General features: G+C 39.2%; 1 protein-coding gene and 1 long non-coding RNA gene across 2 annotated transcripts in view; one reads left to right on the top strand and one right to left on the bottom strand.

The window, feature by feature from the left end:
- The window catches only part of LOC138797181 (uncharacterized), a 32,549-nt gene extending 23,465 nt beyond the window's left edge, over nt 1-9,084 (top strand). The window contains exons 2-3 of the long non-coding RNA XR_011363899.1: nt 1,878-1,990; nt 8,803-9,084. This is a non-coding gene — a long non-coding RNA (uncharacterized lncRNA). The remainder of the gene's footprint in view (nt 1-1,877; nt 1,991-8,802) is intronic.
- Nucleotides 8,476-22,673, bottom strand: part of CERK (ceramide kinase) — a 66,530-nt gene continuing 52,332 nt past the window's right edge. Inside the window, exons 10-14 of the mRNA XM_069977010.1 lie at nt 20,967-21,072; nt 19,607-19,683; nt 11,230-11,435; nt 10,167-10,384; nt 8,476-8,648 (exon numbers count right to left, since the gene is read on the bottom strand). Coding sequence (XP_069833111.1) covers nt 8,564-8,648; nt 10,167-10,384; nt 11,230-11,435; nt 19,607-19,683; nt 20,967-21,072 — 692 coding nt within the window. The 3' untranslated portion in view covers nt 8,476-8,563. The remainder of the gene's footprint in view (nt 8,649-10,166; nt 10,385-11,229; nt 11,436-19,606; nt 19,684-20,966; nt 21,073-22,673) is intronic.

Below are 22,673 nucleotides of genomic sequence, written 5' to 3'. Positions count from 1 at the left end.
ACTGCAGCATGTTATCAGCAAATTCTGGAGGTAAATTTGCACTCATCAGCCCAGAAGCTGAGCATGGGACGTACTTGGACGTTCCAACATCATAACAATCCAAAACACAAGGCCAAGTCAACTTGTCACTACAGAAGAACAAAGTGACAGTTCTAGAGAGGCTCTCAGTATCCTGACCTCAATATCAGTGTGCAGTTCATGCAGCCCAGGAATCTACAGTTACTAGAAGCTTTTTGCTAAGAACAATGGGCAGCTTTACCATATGAGAAAATGCAGAGCCTCACCCACAACTACCACAAGAGACATCAAGCTATCATTGACATTAAAGGGGGCAATAAACGGTATTAAGAACTGGGCTATGTAAACTTTTGATCAGGGTCATTGGGATGTTTTTGGTTGTCTTTATGATTTAAAAAAGAATACATAGCAGTTTGACAATAAATGGCTTCACCCTACCACTAACCATGAGTGGAAAAAAAAATAAGATCATTCATGTTCTATGAACAAAGGACAAGAAAGTAAAAATTCTACCAGGGTATGTAAACTTTTGAGCACAACTGTATATATACATACATATATAATCTTTACATGTAATAGGGCCCCTAAGGAGTATTACAGAGGACCTGTGGTCAGTCCAAAAATTGAGGTTTTTATGACTATGTAGCCTCAGGTTCCACAATTTCATTTTCTTGCTAGCCTCCCCAGCCCCAACCCCTCCCACTCTTGCTACACTAGATTTAAAACAGGACTTTGCATACAAAAAAAAAATTACAATTCAACTACTATTTATACCTACCAGTTAGTGACAAGCCTTTATTCCCTGATGGAGATGTAACTTCCTACCAATTGTCAGACAGATCTTTTATAATGGTTGTGGAATTGTGAAGAAAAAGAAAAAAAAAAAAAAGAGAAAACCTTTTCCTGCCTGCTGTTCCATTTTATTTAGCCTGTCATTCACATAGGTTTCCCAATTTAGACATCAAGTTGTGAAATTGCAGAACCTTCTAAAACAAATGGCACAACAAAAGATACAGTATATACTATATAATCTAAGTGGATAAGATCTGCTGCTCTAAACATAGCAGCAGAGGTCCTGAAAAATATTTCTGAAAATCAAAGTACCTGGTAAAAGAAAAAGAAAGAAAAAATGACTATTACTTCACTTCTATTTTAAAGTAAACAATAGAAAATAATGCCCCTCCCCCATGTTTGTTTTAACTTCCCTTAAAAATGTCATTTTGAAAGCAATTTTGAGTTTTTTAGTTCTCCCACCAATGTGAAGATTCTAAGAATATCAACTAGGACAATACCTTTTTAAAGCGGTGTTGTCAGCCATCTGTACAACTATCTTGAGACCTTAGCAAAGGAGAATTCAAATATTCGTCAGTTACATTTGAACCATTCAGCATGTTAAATGGCATGCTGAGTGGCATCTTTGAATTGACAGTGAAGGCCACAGAAGACATTTTCTCAGATCACTGAAGAATAACATTTATATACAGCTAAAGTGAACAAACTGGGTTCTTCACAAGGGTATATCTTCAATGTTCTGAGAATAGAACAATACACATCTCCTGCCTAAACTAAAAGAGTAAAATCAGACCCACAATCTGTTACTTTATTTCCATGAACCATGCTGTTTAGGTCATCCTTCCATGATCTTTAAAACTACATATTGTCATTTCATAAATGTATTGCCATTGTGCCTTGGCTATTTATTTGAATGCTCACTACAACTCATTAGAATCTATCATTTTAGTACCTTGTTCACACTTAATTTTGCCATAAATAGTTTGAACAAATAGTCTGTTGGCTGATCAATTTGTTTGTTTGGAGTCTGTTGTGATTTAATGTCATCCAATTTCTTTCTTTCACAGAGAACAAAGGTTAACGGATTGCTATAAGGTCAACATAAAACAAATGATCTTAATGGATCCAAACTACTGATAAGAACAAGTGAAAACGGATGAAATAGATGGCACTTTAGTAGGTAATGGCCATAGAATCTGTAATAAATATATATGGTGCTTAAGATTATAAAAGACTCTTAAACAAAAGCAAGACTGTCCATAAGAAATAATTGAAATGAAGATAATTGGTTCCACCCCAAAAATATTTTTTCTTCTGAATAACATGTAAAACAAATTAAACAAACATTTATAGCTGAATATGTGAAATTATATGTTACTGTACAGTATAGCAATCAGCATGTGGTGTGTGATGTATAGTAAGTGCATGTACCTGAAAAAACAGCAGCAGTTTGTAGATACAGGATGGAACTGCAGATCCCCATAATGCAGGAGCGTAGTACAACAGGCTATAACAGAGAAGCAGGGCTGCTGTCAGAGGTCTGTGTGGTCACATGACAGCAATGGGAAAGGGGAGAGTGTTCAGCATGGACCAATCAGGAAGTTAAAATCACAGAGCTGTGCAGTAGGACAGTGACAAAAACGGTTCTATACGGCAGTGTGAATGGTGAGTGTAGGTGCAGGCACATTAAAGCAGCAGTGTGTTTAGCTGAGTGTAGGTGCAGGCACATTATAGCAGCAGTGTGCATAGCTGAGTGTAAGTGCAGGCCTATTATAACAAGAATGGAGAGGATGGGAAACACAAGGGCTGACAGACTGCAGGGAGCATAAAGGAATGAGCAGGGCAGATGTGGGGACATAAATGCAGCACTCTCTACAGACAAAAAAGTATAAAATGACTCACAGACTGTAATCACAGACTGTATTACTCAGCAAGTAATATTAATAAATGCAATAGGGGGGAACTGGCTAGATGTTGTAAATGTGGGGTTGATAATGCTAAGTTAGAACACCATTGGTGGATATGTGAGGGCGTGAAAAATTTTGGATAGATATTTTTATAGTAATTACACATTTATGTAATTTGGGATTAAAAGATGAATATATATGTGCAATATTGGGTGTTTTTGTGGACCAACATCTAGTGGGAAGTACAAAAAAGGTAGTTTACCAGTTATTTTTAGTAGCGTGGGTGATTATTCAGCAGAACTGGATTATGCCCAAAGCACCTACGATTAAGGAATGGAGAGAACTAGGTTTTATAATGTTAAGAAATGAACTCTGGCATAACACTCATATAAAGAAGAATAAGGACAAGAAATTAATAGAACATGTCGCTCGGTGGGAAGAGTATTGGAGTGATAAGTTAAATTAAGAGTATAGTTATAGATATGGTTTTTTTTTGTTTGTTTTTGTCCCTGCCAGTAGAGGGGTGGGGTGGGGTGGGGGACGGGTATATGTTGGAGTAATTAAGATGAGGATCTCTGGCGGTTAAATGTAACTATAAAAGATAAGTAAAGAAATTGTAACCTGTGGGGTGCTTGTGGGAAGCCCGTAGAATTATACTTATATGGCATTAATGTTGCTGACTGGGGTAGGGGTGGCGGTGGGGTCGGGTCCCGGGTGTGCTGAGGGGAGGGGGGGTGGCGGGGGTTGGCCCATATCACCATGTATAATCAACAGATAAGTTAATAGTCTTATGGTGCGTTTACACAGAAAGATTTATCTGACAGATTTTGGAAGCCAAAGCCAGGAATGGATTTGAAAAGAGGATAGATCCCAGTCTTTCCTTTATGACCTGATCCCTCTTTATAGTCTGTACTTGGTTTTGGCTTCCAAGATCTGTCAGATAAATCTGTCTGTGTAAACGCACCATAAAGGTGGATAATGGAGATTGTGGTTAAATTGGCAGATAAATAAGACTGGAAAACTAGAGGGATATGGAAGAATGTATGTTAAGGATGTTAACCGGCCTGCCCGGAGAGATGTGACTGCCCTTGATATTTGGGTGGCGGAAACCTTTGGACAAGGCTGGGTCGGGGAGCATGGGCGCTGTGAAGCGGCGTCCTGCTCACTGATAAGAGTGAGCATGAACTAGTCTCCTATCAGGGTTGCCCATGGTTGGGTATGTCTGGTATGGGGGGGGGGGGAGATTGGGTGTTGGATGGGACCATGTACCCTCGAATAGACTATATTGGTAGTTTGTAATATTTTGATTTAAGAACTAATAAGATCCTAGTGATGGTGGGTTGGTCCTGGTCCTGTTTCGCCCTTCCCCCTCTCTGCGGTGGGGCTCCACCGCTGCCTGAATGACTAATGGAAGGATTTTAGGGTAGTGGAATATGGAGGAAACTTGAGTTGGAATATGGACGGGTAGTTTATATATAGACTATATAAGTTTATATATATAGGGCGCCCTTAAAGTTTTACCCCACAGGGAAATATTTATGATAGGTAATGATTGTATTTTGAATCAGAATGAATGCCAAGATGATTCTGCGCTATTCTAGGAGGATGGGGGATAAATTGTGCAGCATCCCCTCCCCTGGGAGCTAAGGCAAAGGTATCCTTCTAACTAGTAAACTGTCACTTTATGCACAGTGTCAGCACCTGGGGTTGGGTTCAGGTGTTAACAGATTCCCTTTAAGGAAGCCTAAGGGCAGTTTTTCTTGTTTATAACCATATTCTCCTTACATTTTAAGAACACATTCGGTATAAACTGCATTGTTTTTATTGTTCTTAGATGATGTAATGGAAATTGATCCATATTCACCATCTATGTTTCCCTGTGGGGACTATTGCTGATGAGTCATTTAGCGGGAAGTATCAGAGCTGAACTGTTTACATCTTCCCACTACTGTTCGGACACAGTTCTAGAGACCCCACCTACAAGACAAAACTAATAAAATAGCACAAGTCCAAAACAGATTCTAAACAAAAAATTATTAATTGAGGCAGCACTCTGCAGTGATGTCACTCCAGCATTCATCCCTGTAGAGCGTCAGATAATTATTCATGAGGGGAAGATTGGTGCACTGAAGGTAGTAGGCCTGTCCCCAGAAAAAGAACAGTAGAGATACAGTATTAAGCGGTTTAACCTATTTAAAAAAAAAAAAGAAGCACATTTTGTACTCCTTTACTTTATCAGATTTATCAACTTTACCACTGTGTAATGCAAAACAACGGGTCAGGAAAAATTTTTAAGAAGAAGTGTGTGTCAGTGTAGAACTGTAAGATGGCCTCTTAGCCATTCCAAATTCTTCTTATTACTCAGTTGTTCGGGATGAAAGGGAAGCGCTATATAAAGCACTCTAAGGGTATAAACCCACACACCGTATATGCAGCAGATATGCAACAAATACGCAGCAGATTTGTTGGTACAGATTTGATGCTGTGTTCAGTTATTTAGATCTAATCTGCTGCGATTTTGCTGCGAGTTTGCTGCGAGTTTGCTGTGTATCGCAGCAGTAAATACGCTGCATATACGGTGTGTGGGTTTATACCCTAATGGTGTGTTTACAGAGATTTATCTGACAGATTTTTGAAGCCATAGCCAGGAATGGATGTGAGAAGAGGAGTCTTTCCTTAATGACCTGTTCCCTGTGTATAGTCTGTTCCTGGCTTTGGCTTCAAAAAACTGTCCAGTAAATATCTCTCTGTGTAAACACACCAGTAGTCCTGCCAGCAGCGCGATGCTCCTCCTGCTGTGTCAAGCAAGGTTCTGCAGCAGCTCCAGGCAGGGAAATGGTAAAAGTACTCTGGGAGGGGAGTGACGAACAGCTGGGAGAAAACAAAGCATTTTAGGATCTGTAATACTTCACATAAACAGACCCACAAATGCACGAATCGATTTCATAACTGGGACAGACGGGTAAGCAATGTTTTAGACTTTTAGGCTTTTGAAAAAAAAAAAAAAATAAGTAAATATATATATGTGTGTGTATATAAATAAATTTTATTGCATATGTAGAAATATAGATTCACATCCCCTCACCTTTATACACCCATACACTTTCCCTTCCTTTCTCGCCTTCACGAGTGAACTTTGACTATATATATTATTTATTTTTTTATTATTTTTTATTTTATTTATTTTTTATTTATATTTATTTATTTTTTACTATGCAAGTTACAAATACCCAATGTAAAAGATAAATAAACTTTGATAATGGGCTGAATCATTTAGTTACACTAACACAACTTATGCGTCTAGAATATTTTTAGGCAGATATTTACTTTTACATACATAGTTACAAGGTCAATAAGGTTTGGGGATATAAATAATAAAAAAAAGACCATCAAGTTCAACTCTTCTGTGTTGATCAGGAGAAAAAACCCTTATGAAGTAGAGGCCAGTTGCCCTATTAAAGCAAGAAATATATGACATGACAAATAATTGTAAAACCAATTAATTTTTTGCATACTAAAATATTTATTTTATGATTCAAAAATAGCAGGAATGTTCTTGTTTGCATTGCTGAGTTGCACAGTAAAACTGAAATGCCAAGGAACATGCATTTACACATCACCAAATACATTCTTACATTACATCATGTGTATGTACTTTGGAAATATTCACAATACAAACCAATGATCAAGGCAGCCTTAGCCAGCTGTTTATATGGTCAATCATAATGGATAATAGGCAAACATCCTCTGAAAATGAGTACATTGGGGTAGAGCATGATATTTGCTGCTCTTAAATGAGTCTTCATAAAAATTAGCAATAAACTACTATTTACTGTAACCCATACTGTGCAAATCACATAAGGTTCAATATACACAGCTACCTCACTCTCTAACATAGTACCTCTTAAATGTACTCTGCATAACCAGGCAATCGCATCTAACTAAAGAACACTATGATCAACATAGTGTGAAAAACAAATCTTTAGTTGGTCTCCAGCACCAAACTAGTATGACCTTAATTCAGGGTCATCACCATAAAGAAAAAATTCTTATTTTTATATATGGCTGCATTCAAGAGTATACCTGGGGGAAATTATACTTCTTACAGTCTGAAAATGTAGACCTAATCTTTTGGAACAGTTTGCAGAAAAAACACATTGACATTTGTGGAAAAGAAAGCCCCTTTACATGGAAAGAGATTTAAAAAACAAAAGTTTTGGTTTGAAATTCTTTTTTAATGAACTGGACATTTCCATTGTAATGTTCCTGACAGTCTACTAAAGGAATTTGTTCCCAGCAGGTCAATTGTTGCCTAGTGCCAATTCTTACAACGGCCATCAATAGGCAGCAATGTTATATGTATATATTTCTTGAGTAGTATTTACATATACAGACAGTGGCAGTGCTAACATTAGTTCTAACTGCAGCATGATTGATCACAATAAATGATAGATTTATTTTCCTGCTTATGCTAGTGCATCCTTTGACCCATATGAATTGCTAAAGCATGTGATCATTTCAAAAAGTTACTAAGCACACCAATATATTAAAGGAAACTGTTTTCGTGGACAAATACCGCAATATTTTTTTTGTGTCAAAATGTCAAGTTGAAAGCATGCACTTTGAAATGCCTATATAATATGCCACATACTTTTACTTCATTTGATATTTTATTGCATTTACCTTCACATTTTTGATAATTCTTCTGATGTAACCAGCATTAGCAATCAGATTATCACTTTCAATCACTTAAATCAATGTACTGACCAACCTTGAAAAGCCTCATAATAAAAAAAGACACCCAAACTATATTTTAGGTGAAAAGTAGCTTGGTTTGCTGGTAAGCTTGGACTGGTAGACAACTATTTAATAATTAAAAAAATTATATTATAATTATATATATATATATATATATTACACACACACACACACATTTTTTTTTCCTTCCCTTTCTTCATATAATATATATATAAATATATATATATATATATGTATATATATATATATATAGATATATATAGATATATATTATATATATATATATATATATATATATATATATATATATATATATATATATTATATATAAGAAAGGGAGGAAAAATATATTTATTTTTTTTTCTCCATAAAATTATTCCATAATTTTTCCATAAAAAGCTCTTGATGTCTTTCGTCAGAGCTGCTAATGTCATTATATATTAGCAGCTCTGACAAAAGACATCAAGAGCTTTCTATGGAACATAACAAAAGCCAGGATCACTTCCTATGGTTTTGTTGAATTTATGTGGAAAGTCCCATTGTAAATCACTTTATTAACTACTAAAAGGGTCCATAACAGTAAAGATGATAATTCATGTTTTCAGGTTCTAGACCTAATGAATCGATAGAAAATGTACTTTTTGACAAAATGTTGCAAAAACTTTTAAATGATCCATCATAATGAAAATGTTTCACTGCAACGCATTCTAAGTAGATCATATCAAATTATATCTACTACTATTAAATTCAGAATTTCTATATAGCAGTCATGAAAACAGTCTATGCTTATACATAAACATAAGCAATCTGAAACAAACCTAGAAGATAAGCAAAAAGTTAGGAAACACATTTCAATGCCTCAGAGCAAACTAAGAGCAATATTAAGGCTACAAAATGTGTGCTGTAACTGTGTCACAAAATGAGAATGTGTTAATAAATCACTATAAATTACATCAACTATAAACTTAAAATACATTATAGATTTTTTTCTTTTTTTAAATTACTTTCCACAATATTCTTTCAAAGTGGATTACATCCAAATGTAAAATAAATAAACACCGTTGCTGGCAAAAACACCTAATGTCCAACTAAACCCTGCTTGGGTTTTTATCATCTTCTTTTTGGGATTCTTCAATGCCGCGTGCAAATAATTTAATCAATTGACAGTGAACCCTGAAAGAAATTACAAAATTAGTCAATTACAGAGAAGAAATTAATATATATGCAAATTTTCTTGCAACATGAAAATAACAGGCCATAACCTAATGTGAAGTAATATCATTTCAATTTAATGCCTTCCAATAAGACTTTTTTTATCCTTATTTAGGAATATCCATATGACAAACCTGCAAGTAATGTTATACAGCATGAACATATTCTACAGTACAGAGAATGTCATCACTCACATTGGTTTATGCCCCCAATGGGGCTAACAATCGAAGTTCTGTTTTTGAGTGTGGGAGGAAAACCACAGAACACAAAGTCTGGATGATGCTAGATAGGTAACTTGGAGCCATGGTAGATCAGCTTGAGAATAAAAGGTCCCAAAACACCTCGTAAATTTTGTCTGCCATACATGTCAGGGTCAGGCATGAAGGAAAATCACTGCCTGACTGCTTTGATTTTTTTTATTTTGACAAGATAAAAACCACAGAGCTCTGACTGCACCCCTCCCCCCAGGTACATGAACACTCCACCATGCTGAACATTCCTGTGTATGGGGAGGAAGGGAGGGATAACTGATGGTCAAACGATCAGCTGTCAGTTGTTGAAGGTGTATGGCCACCTTTAGCCTTCCCTTACTGTCTTTCAGCAAGACTAATCTTTATTGTTAGACAATTTAGACAAAACATTTACATGGGGGGGTTGTTTCACCTCATGTAAAATTAGGTTTTCACCTTAAACTTCTTTACCTGCTACCGTGTAATCGTGGAAACAACAAGCAACTGGAAATTAAAAGTGGCGCACAGCTGCCAATGCACCAAAATGTTGTGTGGGTGTATTGTGGAAGTACTTGCAATGCCTCAAAATTTCACACATTCCATTCGCCTTAAAGTGCCAAAATGGTAATGTGTATTTGGTTATGCCTCAGATTAGAGCGTTATTATTTAGAGTAACTTCTGAAATGTTACCAGACATGTCAAAATCTAGTGAGAGCCACTGCAATCCTAGGATACACCCAGGAAAGTGTGCAGCAGTGCCAGTCTCTCCCTGGTTGTCAATCATATCTGACTCAGTTGGATGTTTGGCCGGCTGCGTACTCCCCCTGCCGGCTGCATTTCGGGATAGCAGTGGGTCTTACTCCAGATGTCTGATGACATGTCAAACATTACATCAAATAACAGTAAAATTAAGTTTATGCAAAAAAACATGCCCCTTTTGCCTACAAGTTGAGTCTGTCATGAAAAATATTATTATACTGGTGAAAGCTTCTCACTTGTATGCTAGAAGTGAAACTCATTGATTTTGTAGGGGATTTTCACCTGTTTTCATGAGGGAAGCTTCTTTACTTCTCCCACACAGACAGTGTTATACGCGGTGTAGACTCTTTGTGGAGTCACTGTAGTGGGAGTAGTAGTATCAGGAGTGGGAGAAGCTGCCAACTAAGGCTCAGATTTATCAGTTGTTCATAGCAACCAATCACAGCTCAGCTTTTTTTTCTTAGGGAGATTATTGATCTATAAAACGTACCTCATTTCAATGGCAGTTTGCTCCAGAGTTTCCCCATCGCAGTTCCACACACTGTTCAGCTGGTTGCACCCACATGAGGGGTGGTCTGTGCAAATCTGAGCAAAGTTCTTTTTGCCAACATTCCCTAGATCAGCACTTTCTGCATCTTCCTCCTCAAAATGTTTTGGAGTAAACTGAAAACTCTTTATCCGATAAACATCAACAAACGGGAAATCAAACTATAAAAACACCACAGAAAAAGAGGTTGTCAGCAATTTTTAGTTAGGAGATATTAACTACAGAATCCACATTTACAAAACATTTACTAGGGCTATATGCAGGTACATTTACAGAGTATGTCATAAGTGCTTTGTCTCCTTTTAACTAAAGATTTTTCTGATCAGGAAATAATTTTTCCCATGCGACTATACATCCTTTACATGTGACACAAATAATTCCCTAGGCTGGAAGGTAAAACCAGACCAAATTCTTGTCTGTTGTATGAAGTACCAGAAAATGTGGCAGGTATAGGCTTTGGACCTCTTCCCTCACCACTTAACTAACTACAGGACTATATGATTTAGCAAGAATTCTATCCAATCTGGCCATAAATAAGAATGTCCGTCAGCATATAAATATTTACATTTGAACAATAGGTATAGGGGATGATTGTGGAGTCTGATTCCCTTTAAGGTGTCATTTTCATGCACAAGACTGACTTGGGCATTATAGCACTTAGTACTTATGGTAAATAATAATCCTAAACAAAAATAAGTGCCAAATCATAAACACCGTTCTCTCTATGGGATATTGATGGGCTCTATAATGGAAGTATATGATGGAATTTCTGTTTTAGCAGTTCTCCAATTACTACTGAAGAGAGTAGCTCCAAGGCTACACTGTTAGTAGGCCATATAATAAATTAAATGACATTTTCTATTTGGCATCCTGACAACATAAGAATTATTATGGCAACATTTGTTAGAGCACAGAAGGAAGCAGATGGTCTTCAGCCACTGGCTGGTTTCAATGGCCTAGCCTAAAGTGTGAAAGTACAAAAGGATTTCCCTTTATCAATGAATACCTGATCACTGTTGCTGGTTGTATGTCTGATAAGGTGCCGAAGAAAATCCAATCTGGAACATTTACGAACTAAAATAAGATCAGCTGTTCCGTCTGCCAAGTGAGCTGCTGGTGACAGGCCTCTTGGACTGCGTGGACAGGCACAGCTCATGTTGGCAGCGTTAATCGCCATGAATTTTCCTTTAATTGTTGTCCAGTCTTCTTGTTCTAAAAGAACATCAATCCATGTTATTTATGAACAGAAAATAAATTTTAGAGAAAAAAAATCATTGCCAGGTTGCCGATTCATCCATGGCAACATTAGTAACATAAAAGTTATATTCACGTGTTCTCAATCACCTATAAAATATTTTACTCAGCGCACCAATGTTGCAATATCTTACGATATGTTATAGATATAGTTGAGGGTCCCATTCGAATTCTAAAAGGAGTATAAAAGAAGAAGGTGACAACCTATGTGCTCCTTTAAATTCTATGTATCTCCTTTAAATTCTATTTAAAGGGAACCTATAGTTATGCACTGCGCAAATGTGGCATGGATCAGGGAAAAGATCCTTTAGGCTATGTTCATACATGGTGGTTTGTTAATATTTTTGCAAAAATTTTGGCAAAATTGCTGAAAAAATGGCATGATATTAAGGCAACTGCACAATCCGCAGTAAAATAGTGCATTAAAAATGCCATGTGCAAACAAAGCCTCACTACAAATGGCTATGGTTCACTCTAAAAGGCTACTGCAGTGTAGAACAACTGATCCCTCAGTAAGCTATTGACCCATGTTGCAACCAAAGATGGATTTTAACTGTAAATTGAGAAAAAAAACAATCAATGCAGAATTAAGATATTTTACAATGTATACAGTACAAGATTTATTAAAAATTATTATAACAAAACATTGAAATGGCACTGACCACTTAGCCCAACCAGTAGTCTGTGATTTGCTTTACATGAAGGTCAGATTGGTTCATTAAAAAAAAACTTTTTTAGTTCTGATATTTTTTGTATTCCTTTATTTGTAAGGCATAATGTGTACTGTAGGACCCACTGTGGTCAAGCTTATTTTGGATAAAGTCTCTAAAGTGTGAGGTGGGAGTGAATTCCAGGAGCAGCACACATTTCATTGCTATCTACACCGCAGATGAGCTAATTAACTCCCTTACTGAAGCACTGACTCAGAGTAATCACTACAGTGCAAAAATAGGTTTCTGCTTGTTTTCTGCTTACCTAAAACAAAAAGATAATGACAAGGAAAAAAATAGTCAGTCAGGCAAAAGAATGACATTCACAGCTGATTGAATCCTGTTCACAGCTGATTTGGTTGGCTGAAAGAGTACAGAACCATGTCCAGTCAAAGGTACTACATTCATGTCCACCCGGAGGTCACTGGAAACTTGTCATTGTGCAACATGTGTTTACAGAATATGTTGCTGCAAATCACTGGAAAGTACAACTGCTAGAATAAACCCAACCAACTAACGGGCAAAACTTCTGATTTACTACAACAGCAGAAAGTTACAAATAAAATAAAACATTTTTATGCACACCTACACTGGAGCTGGTATTGACTAATTCTGTAGGCTTTTATTTGGAATTTTTTTCAGATGTTTTTATTCTCTCAAAGAGGACTTGTCATCTGTAATTCACTTCCAAACTGCTGACACTGTTTGAAGGCTGTTAGGTCAAGGAGACACATTGTACTTTTCATATATCCAGCTCCGCTTCCAGGACTTAGAGAAATGTTTTTATTCTCTGGTACAAGGACTCAAAGAGGCTTTTCCAAGCTCTTGAGTAGCTGCAAGCTGTAATACCTCCTTAACTACCCCTCACTGCTTGACTGTCGCCTGTAAGCTAAATCCCAAGCAAGGTCGGAATGGGAGAGGGAGTAAAGAGGGTTTACAGCTTGGTGCACTTCAGGAGCCCAGGAAAGCCTCAGAGTGTTTTTACTATATAATAAAAGCATTTTTCTACATTTTATAGACCCCCAGCAGTTTGGAATATGGATTCCCTTTAACCCCTTTCAGCACTAGAATGTATATTTTTTGGTGCCGGTAACAGGGTATAGGAGGGGGCGGGTGGGGGGGGGGGGTCACAACATGACCCCTTCTCTATACCGGGCACCTTCCTGTTGCTATCGGTAGCTGGGGGCAGCCTTTAATAGTTGTCACAGAGCAACCCACCATGCCTGCTACCTAACCATTTAATGCCGCTGTCAAAACTGACAGAACTTTTATGGCCTGAATTATCTTCCTCTGGTGGAAGGAGATTGTGAGGATCTGATCTATCCTTCAGGCAGCCTAGGTCTCCTCTTTTATGCCTCCCAAGCTGCCTGCATTCCCAAGCTGCCTTCAGCGGCCCCTAACAATTGAGTGCAGATTAAATGGATCATGGTTTTGCTCATAGCAGTCCCCTAGAGGGGCTACAAAACTATGTAAAAAAAATTAAATGAATAAAAGTTTTTTGTAAATATATAAATCCATCCCATTATAAAAGTTTAAAGTTTCACTGTCGTTATAACTTTCAAAATCTAAATTAACAGTAGATGTGAAATAAAGCAAGTTTGCAACATGCATTCATTATTATTTTTTTTTTTGTTATCATGCTTTATCCAGGCCCAGTCTCCTGAAGGCAGATTTTCTGACTTGTGCTGGTTGTAAAAAAACAGACTAAACACAGGAATTCCGGCTAGTACAGAGAGTCACAGCTCAGTGTGTCATCAATCACATGACTGCCTTCTCTCTGTGAGCGCTCAGATGGCCTGAGACACACAGGACTTCCTGTTTTCTGACTGTTTCCTGTTTTTTTGAGGAGAAAAAAAAAAAAAAGACAAAACAGGAAGTGCTGTGTTTTCCATGATAACTAAAAAATAATAATAATAATGAATGTAAATTGCAAACTTGCTTTAATATCACATCTACTGTTGATTTAGATTTTGAAAGTTCATTAGCAACTTGACCTCAGAATAACTCTCCCAGCATTACAAAGAAGCTACAGTGTTGCAGTAAAACTAGTCAGGGACTTGCTTACATCAGCCATCTCAGAAGGGACAGCGGAGGTAGGCGAGACAGAGAAAAAAAGCTCACACTTAGCTTTTTGTGTGTTCAGCAGCTCAGAACTGGGAGAAAGACACTAAATAGGTGATAACAGATTATGGAATGAATTGTTAGCCTCGCCATGAGCAGCAACATATCAAAAGTTATGTTTGAGTGGAATACTCCTTTAAGTATTACTAAGTATTATTAAGTATTCGTAAAATAAAATCATTTTATGTGTTACCATATTCTAAGAGCCAGAACTGTGTAAGGGTTGTGTGACATCTATTCTGGCATTATTTCTTTTTATTTTTAGTGTTCTCTAAGTAAGATAAATGGTGTATTAATTGTATAGTTTGGGTCAATATACATGCAATGAAATCGGTTTAGTGTAAACTTTCTATACTTTCTTTCTTGATTTTCGTTAAGAGACTTTATCCATTTAAACTGCCTTTACATGGCTTTATCACGATGGGCGAGTTTGGCTGACTGTGGCACATAAGGACTTAATCGTTAATGTCTGGAGCTAGCCAATCTGTATATTACTGCCAGCTCCAGATGCAAATGGTGCGGGTTAAGTTGCAGAGCCATGTGGATGCTGTACACAACACACTGTGCTAATGACCTGAAAAATAAAAAATATAAAATTGCATGGACATAAAAAGCTTTAATTTTACATCAAAAGGTAAAGAAGGGATAAATATACTGTATGTATAATACAGTAGTATGGTGATATTACTTGGTACTGTAGTAAAAACCTACCAGTTCCCACCCTCTATAAGCCCTCATTTAACAGCTCTTTTCTCCTCCATAAAAACACCATATATTTCAAAAAATTCTCATTATAGTGCTTGAAAAGCACTATATTGTAATCCGTATTCTTCTTCTTCTTCTTCCGTTTCTTCTTATTCTTCTTTCAGCTATTTTTCTGCACGTAATACAGCCCGAACCGCTTTGCGCACACACTCCGTTCAAACTGCGTTTCGAAGGCCTCGGCGGTGTGTGGTGTGCTATTTTTCGTTTCGATCGGATTTGTCGTTTTTAAGAAATTTACGTTTAAAGACCCCGAATTTCCCATAGAAAATAGTGGCCCATTGCAAATAATGGCCACACTCTAACCGCTAACCGCCAATCACAGCACATATGCAAATAGCTGAAATATAGCAGCCAATAGGAATTCTAAGGTCTCGTAAGGCAATGTATCACACCATCCACAGTCACATGTCCACTATTGGCCAATAGAAGATGTAATACATGGAAGGTCCTTAAAGGGAACCTGTCACCCCCCGTGCCGGGGTGACAGGCTCCCGACCCCCGTTAGAGCTCCCTATACTCACCTAATCCAGCCGGGTCCCGCTTCTGGAGGTGGTCGGGTGATGAAGATCTCAGCCGCTGCAGTCCGGCGCGCGCGCTGAGAGATGAGTCCAACACCCATAGAGAATGACAGGAGAGTCCAGCGCTCCGTCATTCTCTATGAGTGTTGGACTCATCTCTCACCTCGCGCGCCGGGCTGCAGCGGCTGAGATCTTCATCTCCCGACCACCTCCAGAAGCGGTACCCGGTGGGATTAGGTGAGTATAGGGGGCTCTAACGGGGGGTCGGGAGCCTGTCACCCCGGCACGGGGGGTGACAGGTTCCCTTTAACGATTTTGTCTCACTGACATGAGTAAGATTGTCATGGTAACCGAGCAATGATCTTTACCATTATAAGTACCCAGATCGCTCTTAAAGGGACCCAAGTCGCTCTTAAAGGGGCGGGACCCAAGTCGCTCTTAAATGGTCCCATGTAGCTCTTTAAGAGATCCAAGTCGCTCTTAAAGGGACGGGACCCAAGTTGCTCTTAAACGGACGGGACGCATGTTGCTCTTAAAGGGACCCAAGTCCCTCCAAAAGGTATGGGACCCATGTCGCTAGAGCGACCTGGGTCCCTTTAAGAGCGACCTGGGTCCCTTTAAGAGCGACCTGGGTCCCTTTAAGAGCGACCTGGGTCCCTTTAAGAGCGACCTGGGTCCCTTTAAGAGCGACCTGGGTCCCTTTAAGAGCGACCTGGGTCCCTTTAAGAGCGACCTGGGTCCCTTTAAGAGCGACCTGGGTCCCTTTAAGAGCGACCTGGGTCCCTTTAAGAGCGACCTGGGTCCCTTTAAGAGCGAAGGGACCCAGGTCGCTCTTAAAGCGACCCAGGTCGCTCCTAAAGGGACCTATGTCGCTCTTAAAGGAACAGGAGCCAAGTTGCTCTTAAAGGGATGCGACCCAAGTCGCTCTTAAAGAGACGTCTCCCAGGATTAAAGTTTCTCTTAAAAGGAAGTCACTGGTAAAGGGGCGCTCTGGAAGTCACTGGTAAAGGGGTGCTCTTTTCAAGCACTATGTATTTCCCTGGAAATGCAAATCTAGTTATATTTTATTATTTGGGTGTTTTTTTTTCCATCTTTTTGTTTTAATAAATTAAAAACATGCACTTTTTTCCCCTAACAAGTTTTAGGTGCTATACATGCAGAACAGGTTGATTCTCTCTGGAATTGTAAATACAGTGGTGCCTTGGTTTACGAGCATTATTCGTTCCTGGACCGTGCTTGTAATCCAATCCAAAGCACATTTTCCCATAGGAAATAATTGAAATGCTGACAATTCCAAACCCCCAAAATAATCATTTTTTTTATTCAGGACAGTACTAGTGCTGGCTTTCTGGAGTTGCCATAGTTGCATGGGTTATATTATCAGTGCAACAACAGGCAAATGGCACAAATGAGAGGATGCAGAGTAAAGAGAAAGTCACTATGTACAGTAACTGGGTAGTTTGTGCTTTGTGTGGACTGTAACCGCAAACAGTACAGTATTGCAAGGGTTAACCTAGGTTACTGTATAGGCAGGTGAAACTGGCCAGAGGATGCAGGACAGATAATCACTGCATTTGAGCCTCTCAAAGCACTTTCAGTATTGTCCTGGGGCAGAGAAGGGGAACTACAGTTACTGTATGGAGTGGAGGGGGCGGAACTCCTGTAACCTCTACAGTCCGACCCCCCCATACAAACATACAGCAGCAGGATTCCCCAGCTGCTATTGAGGTGAGGATTGTGGCCTCCAGAATAGCTTATTGTACTAGGGCAGAAAAGGCACAGTACTACAGCACTGTATGGAGTGGAGGGGCGGAGCTCTGGTTACCTTAACAGTTGGGTCCCACTACAAGCAGAGCAGAGCCCCCCGGCACAGCTGATTGTGGCCAGGCTGACAGGGATCTGTCTCCTCCTCTGTGCAGTCCGGTCTACGAATGACGCAGCAGCTGTGCACACATCTCCTGCACAGCTAATATGGATCCGGTCCCCCGATGCATGATGTGTACGTCACCCGATTCCTGTCCTGAAGTGGATGCACTGTGATTCGGAAGGTGAGGCTTCCAGGATCACACAATCCACAATAAGGACATAGCCTATAGAAAGCTTTTCCACATGCTGATTCTGGCTATTAGTTCAGATTTAAGTTGCTGTGGGCAAAAGCCCTAAATGTCATCCATGCCAAACACTGAACAACAAGACTATCTGCCAATCCCATAATAGTTTTTTGCTTTCTAAGACATCTGGATAAATTACCTGAACAAATGGGCCAAATATGATAAACCTATTAGTCTTTGTTCCTATTAACCTTGTCAGCGGCAGTAGAAAATGGGGTTGATAATCAGCTCAGCATTTCCCAATAAATGGTCACACAGTACACCAACAGTTGATAACATGACATCACAGAGGTGAATAAACAAGCAGAAAACCAATATTTTGTCCTTGCTTCCAGATGAGCCAATTATGTGACTTCCACCTGAGCTATAATAGGAGAATTCAGACAATAATACAAGTCATTTACTGTCCATCTGTTATACAGAAGGGCTAACACTCTGCTGTTACCAATAACACAGCGGCTATTAAAACTTTTCTTCCAGCACCTAATTCACAAGAACATATGGATGGGGTTTGGCTTTATTAGAGACAAAAATTTTATTGCAAAAATTAAAAAGTAGTCTGTATGGGCCTTCAAACGGCAAAAAAAAAAAACAAAAAAAAAAAAAAACACCCCAAAGACTAAGCATTATCCTAGCTCAATATACAATAGGCGAGCCTACTCTTTGATGACATGAGTTATTACAACACAAGATGTAACTGTTGTGTTCCCAGTGACAAACTGCTGCTAACAAAAGGTCACAGACTAAATGACTTTGCTCTTACTTGCCAACATGTGTATGAAAGCCACGTACATGGAGACCATGTGGTGGCACACAGTGCCCATATTACAGACATGGAGACCTTGAATATTAGAAGAAATTACCTCAGTAATAGGCAATGAAGCATGCCACAGGTTATTTTTCCCCCTCTCATCTCACGCCTGTTAAGCCATTTTTCTGCGACATTGTTTGGATCCAAACATTCCAGAGATGCATTTTAGACACATTAACCCTTTCACGTCCACAATCGGTGTATATATAGATATATATATATATATATATATATATATTCCTATTGCACGTGCCCGTGCAGTGGGAACGTGTATAGAGATTATAATAATATATATATATATATATATATATATATATATATATATATATATTATACATATGTGTGTGCTTTTAATGTGTGCGAGGCGGCTCCAATGCTAGCGGTCGCGCACACATCAGTGTCGCCAGCAGCAGAGGTACCCCTTAAACGCTGCGATCGTGATCATGGCGTTTAAGGAAGTCAGTGACAAGATAAGCACCTGTCACTGACTGATTGGGATCCATCACTTTCCCTGACAAGTAGAGGAGAAACACCTCTGTCTTGTCAATTCGGCGATCTTCTGATCAATACTATGCTATGATTGCATACAATTTAATGATTGCATATGTAAATGTAAAATAAAATAAATAAATTAAAATATTTAAAAATATTTAAAAATTTAAAAATACTTAAAACAAACCTTTATAAACCCTTAAAAGTTTAAATTACCTCCTTTCCCATTATAAAAATATGTTAAAAAAATAAAATGAAAATAAACATATTACATATCGTAGTGTGCGCATTGTCCGATATATTAAACTATAATATTGCTATATTTTATGGTCACAGAGAATTACATAGTCAAACCTTTCATAATTTTCTTGCATGCCAAGTAGGCATGTGTATTGGGTAGAATAACTTTAGGTCAAACTAGTGCTTCACTATCACAAGTCTCAAAAAAGCAGCACCACATGTGCTTGACTATCATTCCATTTAAACAGACCATTTTCTTGGGATCAGTGGGAGCCCCAAGTGACCACTTTTTATTGATCCTGTGGTAACTTAACTGATGAGTGTTAATAAAGGAAAACCTTTTTTCATTAACATGCCTCACCATTATTTTCTAACCCACGGGTCTTCATTCTCTGCTGCTCCTCCAGCTGCTTGCTACTTTGCCTGCAAATGTAGCACCTGGAACATAAAAATCTCTTATTAGGAAGAAATAAAAACGAAAAACACATAACTTATTCTGACAGTTTTTTTTTTCCACCATTGGCAGAAGTTGATCCAGCAGGATTCTAAAGGAATGGAGAATTTATAATGGAAAGATATGTACCGTAGCCAAAAAATAAACCAAATGTCACATAAAGCCCATTTGCAATGTTTTCTGTGTAATAAGCCTAAAAAAAAAAACCTAAAAACTTGAAGAAAAAAAAAGTCACTGCTAAGACCCCACTAATCAGGAGATCTGGGAGGAAAGTAGAATATTGCTCAGTGTAATAGAGACAACGATAAAACGATCATCAGCTGATCGATTCTTTAGGCCCAGACCTAAAATCATTGGGCGCCAACCACGCGTCACTACGTGTAATACCTGTGTGTGGCCATCAGGTGATTAGTCTAAAAATCCAGGGCTTTTCCTGTGCTCTGCTTCCTCCCCGATCCCGTGCACTGCAGCTTCTGAGCTGACAGCCAATCACTGGCCAGGACAGCTGTGGTGGGGCTGCATAATTGGCCCAGTAGCAGATTGGTGGTGGTTTACAGTATTCATCAGGCCCCCATCGGCCCAAATAACAGGACCCTAACTGATGAAAACTTTCCACATGTCCCTGTATTGTGTCAAAGGTTTTTCTTGCTTATGTCCCTGTGGTATGTCATAAGTTTTACTTGCTCTAGGGCTAGAAACTGGGAAAAACCTTCCATAAATCATTACATACAAAGTAAAAATAATTGTCACAGCACAGCAATAAGTAAGCAGTGTTCTTCATTGCATTCACCAGTTTGTTGCCTTTATCAAGCATATGGTACTCCATATGATCGCTTCCTTTAGTGATGGTCTCCAGTGCTAACACTCACTCCTTCTCTAACTATATGTATTGCAGTTAGATTTTACAGTGGATTTCAACTCTCACAACAGAGATGGAAAAAAGTGTAACAAATCTAAAACAATTCTGCGGATTAAAATAACTGCACCCCTCTGCTTTTTTTTCAGAAAGAAAACTAATTTTAAACACTTGGGACAATATTTGGTGTGCCATTTGGCAAGCAGTAGAAGCGAATGGTCTCTGGAATATGCTGTCCTAAATAGAGTAGCATATTTAGGTGAACAATCCACTAAAAGTGATTATTGGTAAACTACCCTTTTAGCAAGCCACAAAACCAACAACTGTAGAACTGTTTCAGTAAACTATATTAGCACCATCAATACTGTACTGTGGATGTAAAATATGAGCTAATTTAATAAAGCAACTTGCCCAGATGTGCAACAGGTTTTGTCCCTTGGAGAACCCACAGCCCACTCTGCTGGTTGAAAGGAGACCGTTCCTTCATAGTAATGATGCGACAAAAAGGTCTTGAATCCTAACATAACAGAAAAGATTATTAGCATCACTTTTTCCGTACTTCAATGCTGATGATAAAGAGCAGAACTGCACAATTGTGGAAATGTTTATTGGACTGTAAATGCCAGCAGCAATAAAAATGTGAACCAGATACATTGTAAATGTTCAGCCATATGCACCGTTTGGAGGAAATGACTATTTACCAATGAAGTGAATCTGTCAGCTGCAATTCATGATCCAAACTGCTAGAAACATTGTACCATTCATATATCCATCTGTGCTTGCATAGCATAGGAAAAACAAGCTCCTCATCTTCTGAGGGCTGTAACACATCATGCCCTGCCATCCCTTACCCTGCTTGGAACTCAGCTTGCAAGTGACTGTCAATCAAACAGGGTCAGGGAGGGGTGAGGTGGTGTTATTTCATTTGTTTTGGGTGTCTTTGTTCCCTGCTTCCCAGTTCAGCAGTTTCTAAGTAGTACTATTACCAGGATGCATTACTTTCCCTCAGCTCTTTTTCACAATTCTCCCGCCCTGCCTACTCTTCTCCCACAGCACTCCTGACAGTTCCCTGCCCAAAGCAGACCGCTACAACAGGGATGGAGAACCTCCGGCCCTCCAGCTGTTGCACAACTTTCAGCTTTGGCTGTCCAGGCATGATGGGAATTGTAGTTTTGCAACAGCTGGTGGGCAGAAGGTTCCCCATCCCTGCACTACAAAGTCAGTGAGGTCGCAATCACTTGCTGTCTGCTCCTTCTAAAGCATAATACAGCACAAGGCAGCATGCTGTAAATATAAATATATTGTGGACATGTGATTAGAAGTATACTGGAGTTGGTATACATCTCAGCCAGGCTGCAAGCCTGGATGAGATGGTAAATTCCAGGAAAGCTATGAGGTTCAGCAGAGCTATGCTGCAGAACTGTTTAATATTTCTGGGCCTGGACTTTATTGGAATGGCAGATAGGTTTGGTAGTGGACCCTGCCATTCCCTTCCCACTCCTTGTGTTCAGGTGTAATCCTGAGGTAATTACTACTATATATAAGGCAGCTCAGAAGGCTGGATGTTGCTGAGAGCCTGGAAGCCACAGACCTGTTCAGACACTGTTGACACTGGCGCTGATACCAGAGTACCCATTTAACTTAAAGAGGATGTACCATCAGGTACATCCTCTTTAATTTGACCCACCGATATAACGGCGCAGTCACGGGGAAGCCGGTGCCACAGTCCGTTTTTCAATCTGCGGCCCGATTCCCGTGTACGGCGCCGTTGTATCCATGGGTACCGGGCAGCTGCTGAAGCACTGGAGGCCGGCCGGCCAGCCCCCAGTGGGAGGGAATTCCCTCCCATCTATGACGCGGCTCCATGCTTGAGCACCGGCCCGGTACCAGTGCATAGAACAGCACCGTACACGGGAAACGGGCCGTGGATCGAAAAACAGACTGCGGCACCGGCTTCCCCGTGACGGCGCCGTTCTATCGGTGGGTTAAATGAAAAAGGATGTACCTGATGGTACATCCTCTTTAACATGAATCTGTCAGTCCATCTGCATTCCATGAGCCGCAAACATAGACTGATAGATCATGATGCAACACAAAGGCAGATGGCCTTTGAAGAAG

The sequence above is a fragment of the Dendropsophus ebraccatus genome, chromosome 1, assembly GCF_027789765.1.
Source record: "Dendropsophus ebraccatus isolate aDenEbr1 chromosome 1, aDenEbr1.pat, whole genome shotgun sequence".
NCBI lineage: Eukaryota > Metazoa > Chordata > Amphibia > Anura > Hylidae > Dendropsophus > Dendropsophus ebraccatus.
Note: the sequence above shows the minus strand (reverse complement) of the source record. Positions and strands in the feature narration are given on the sequence as shown.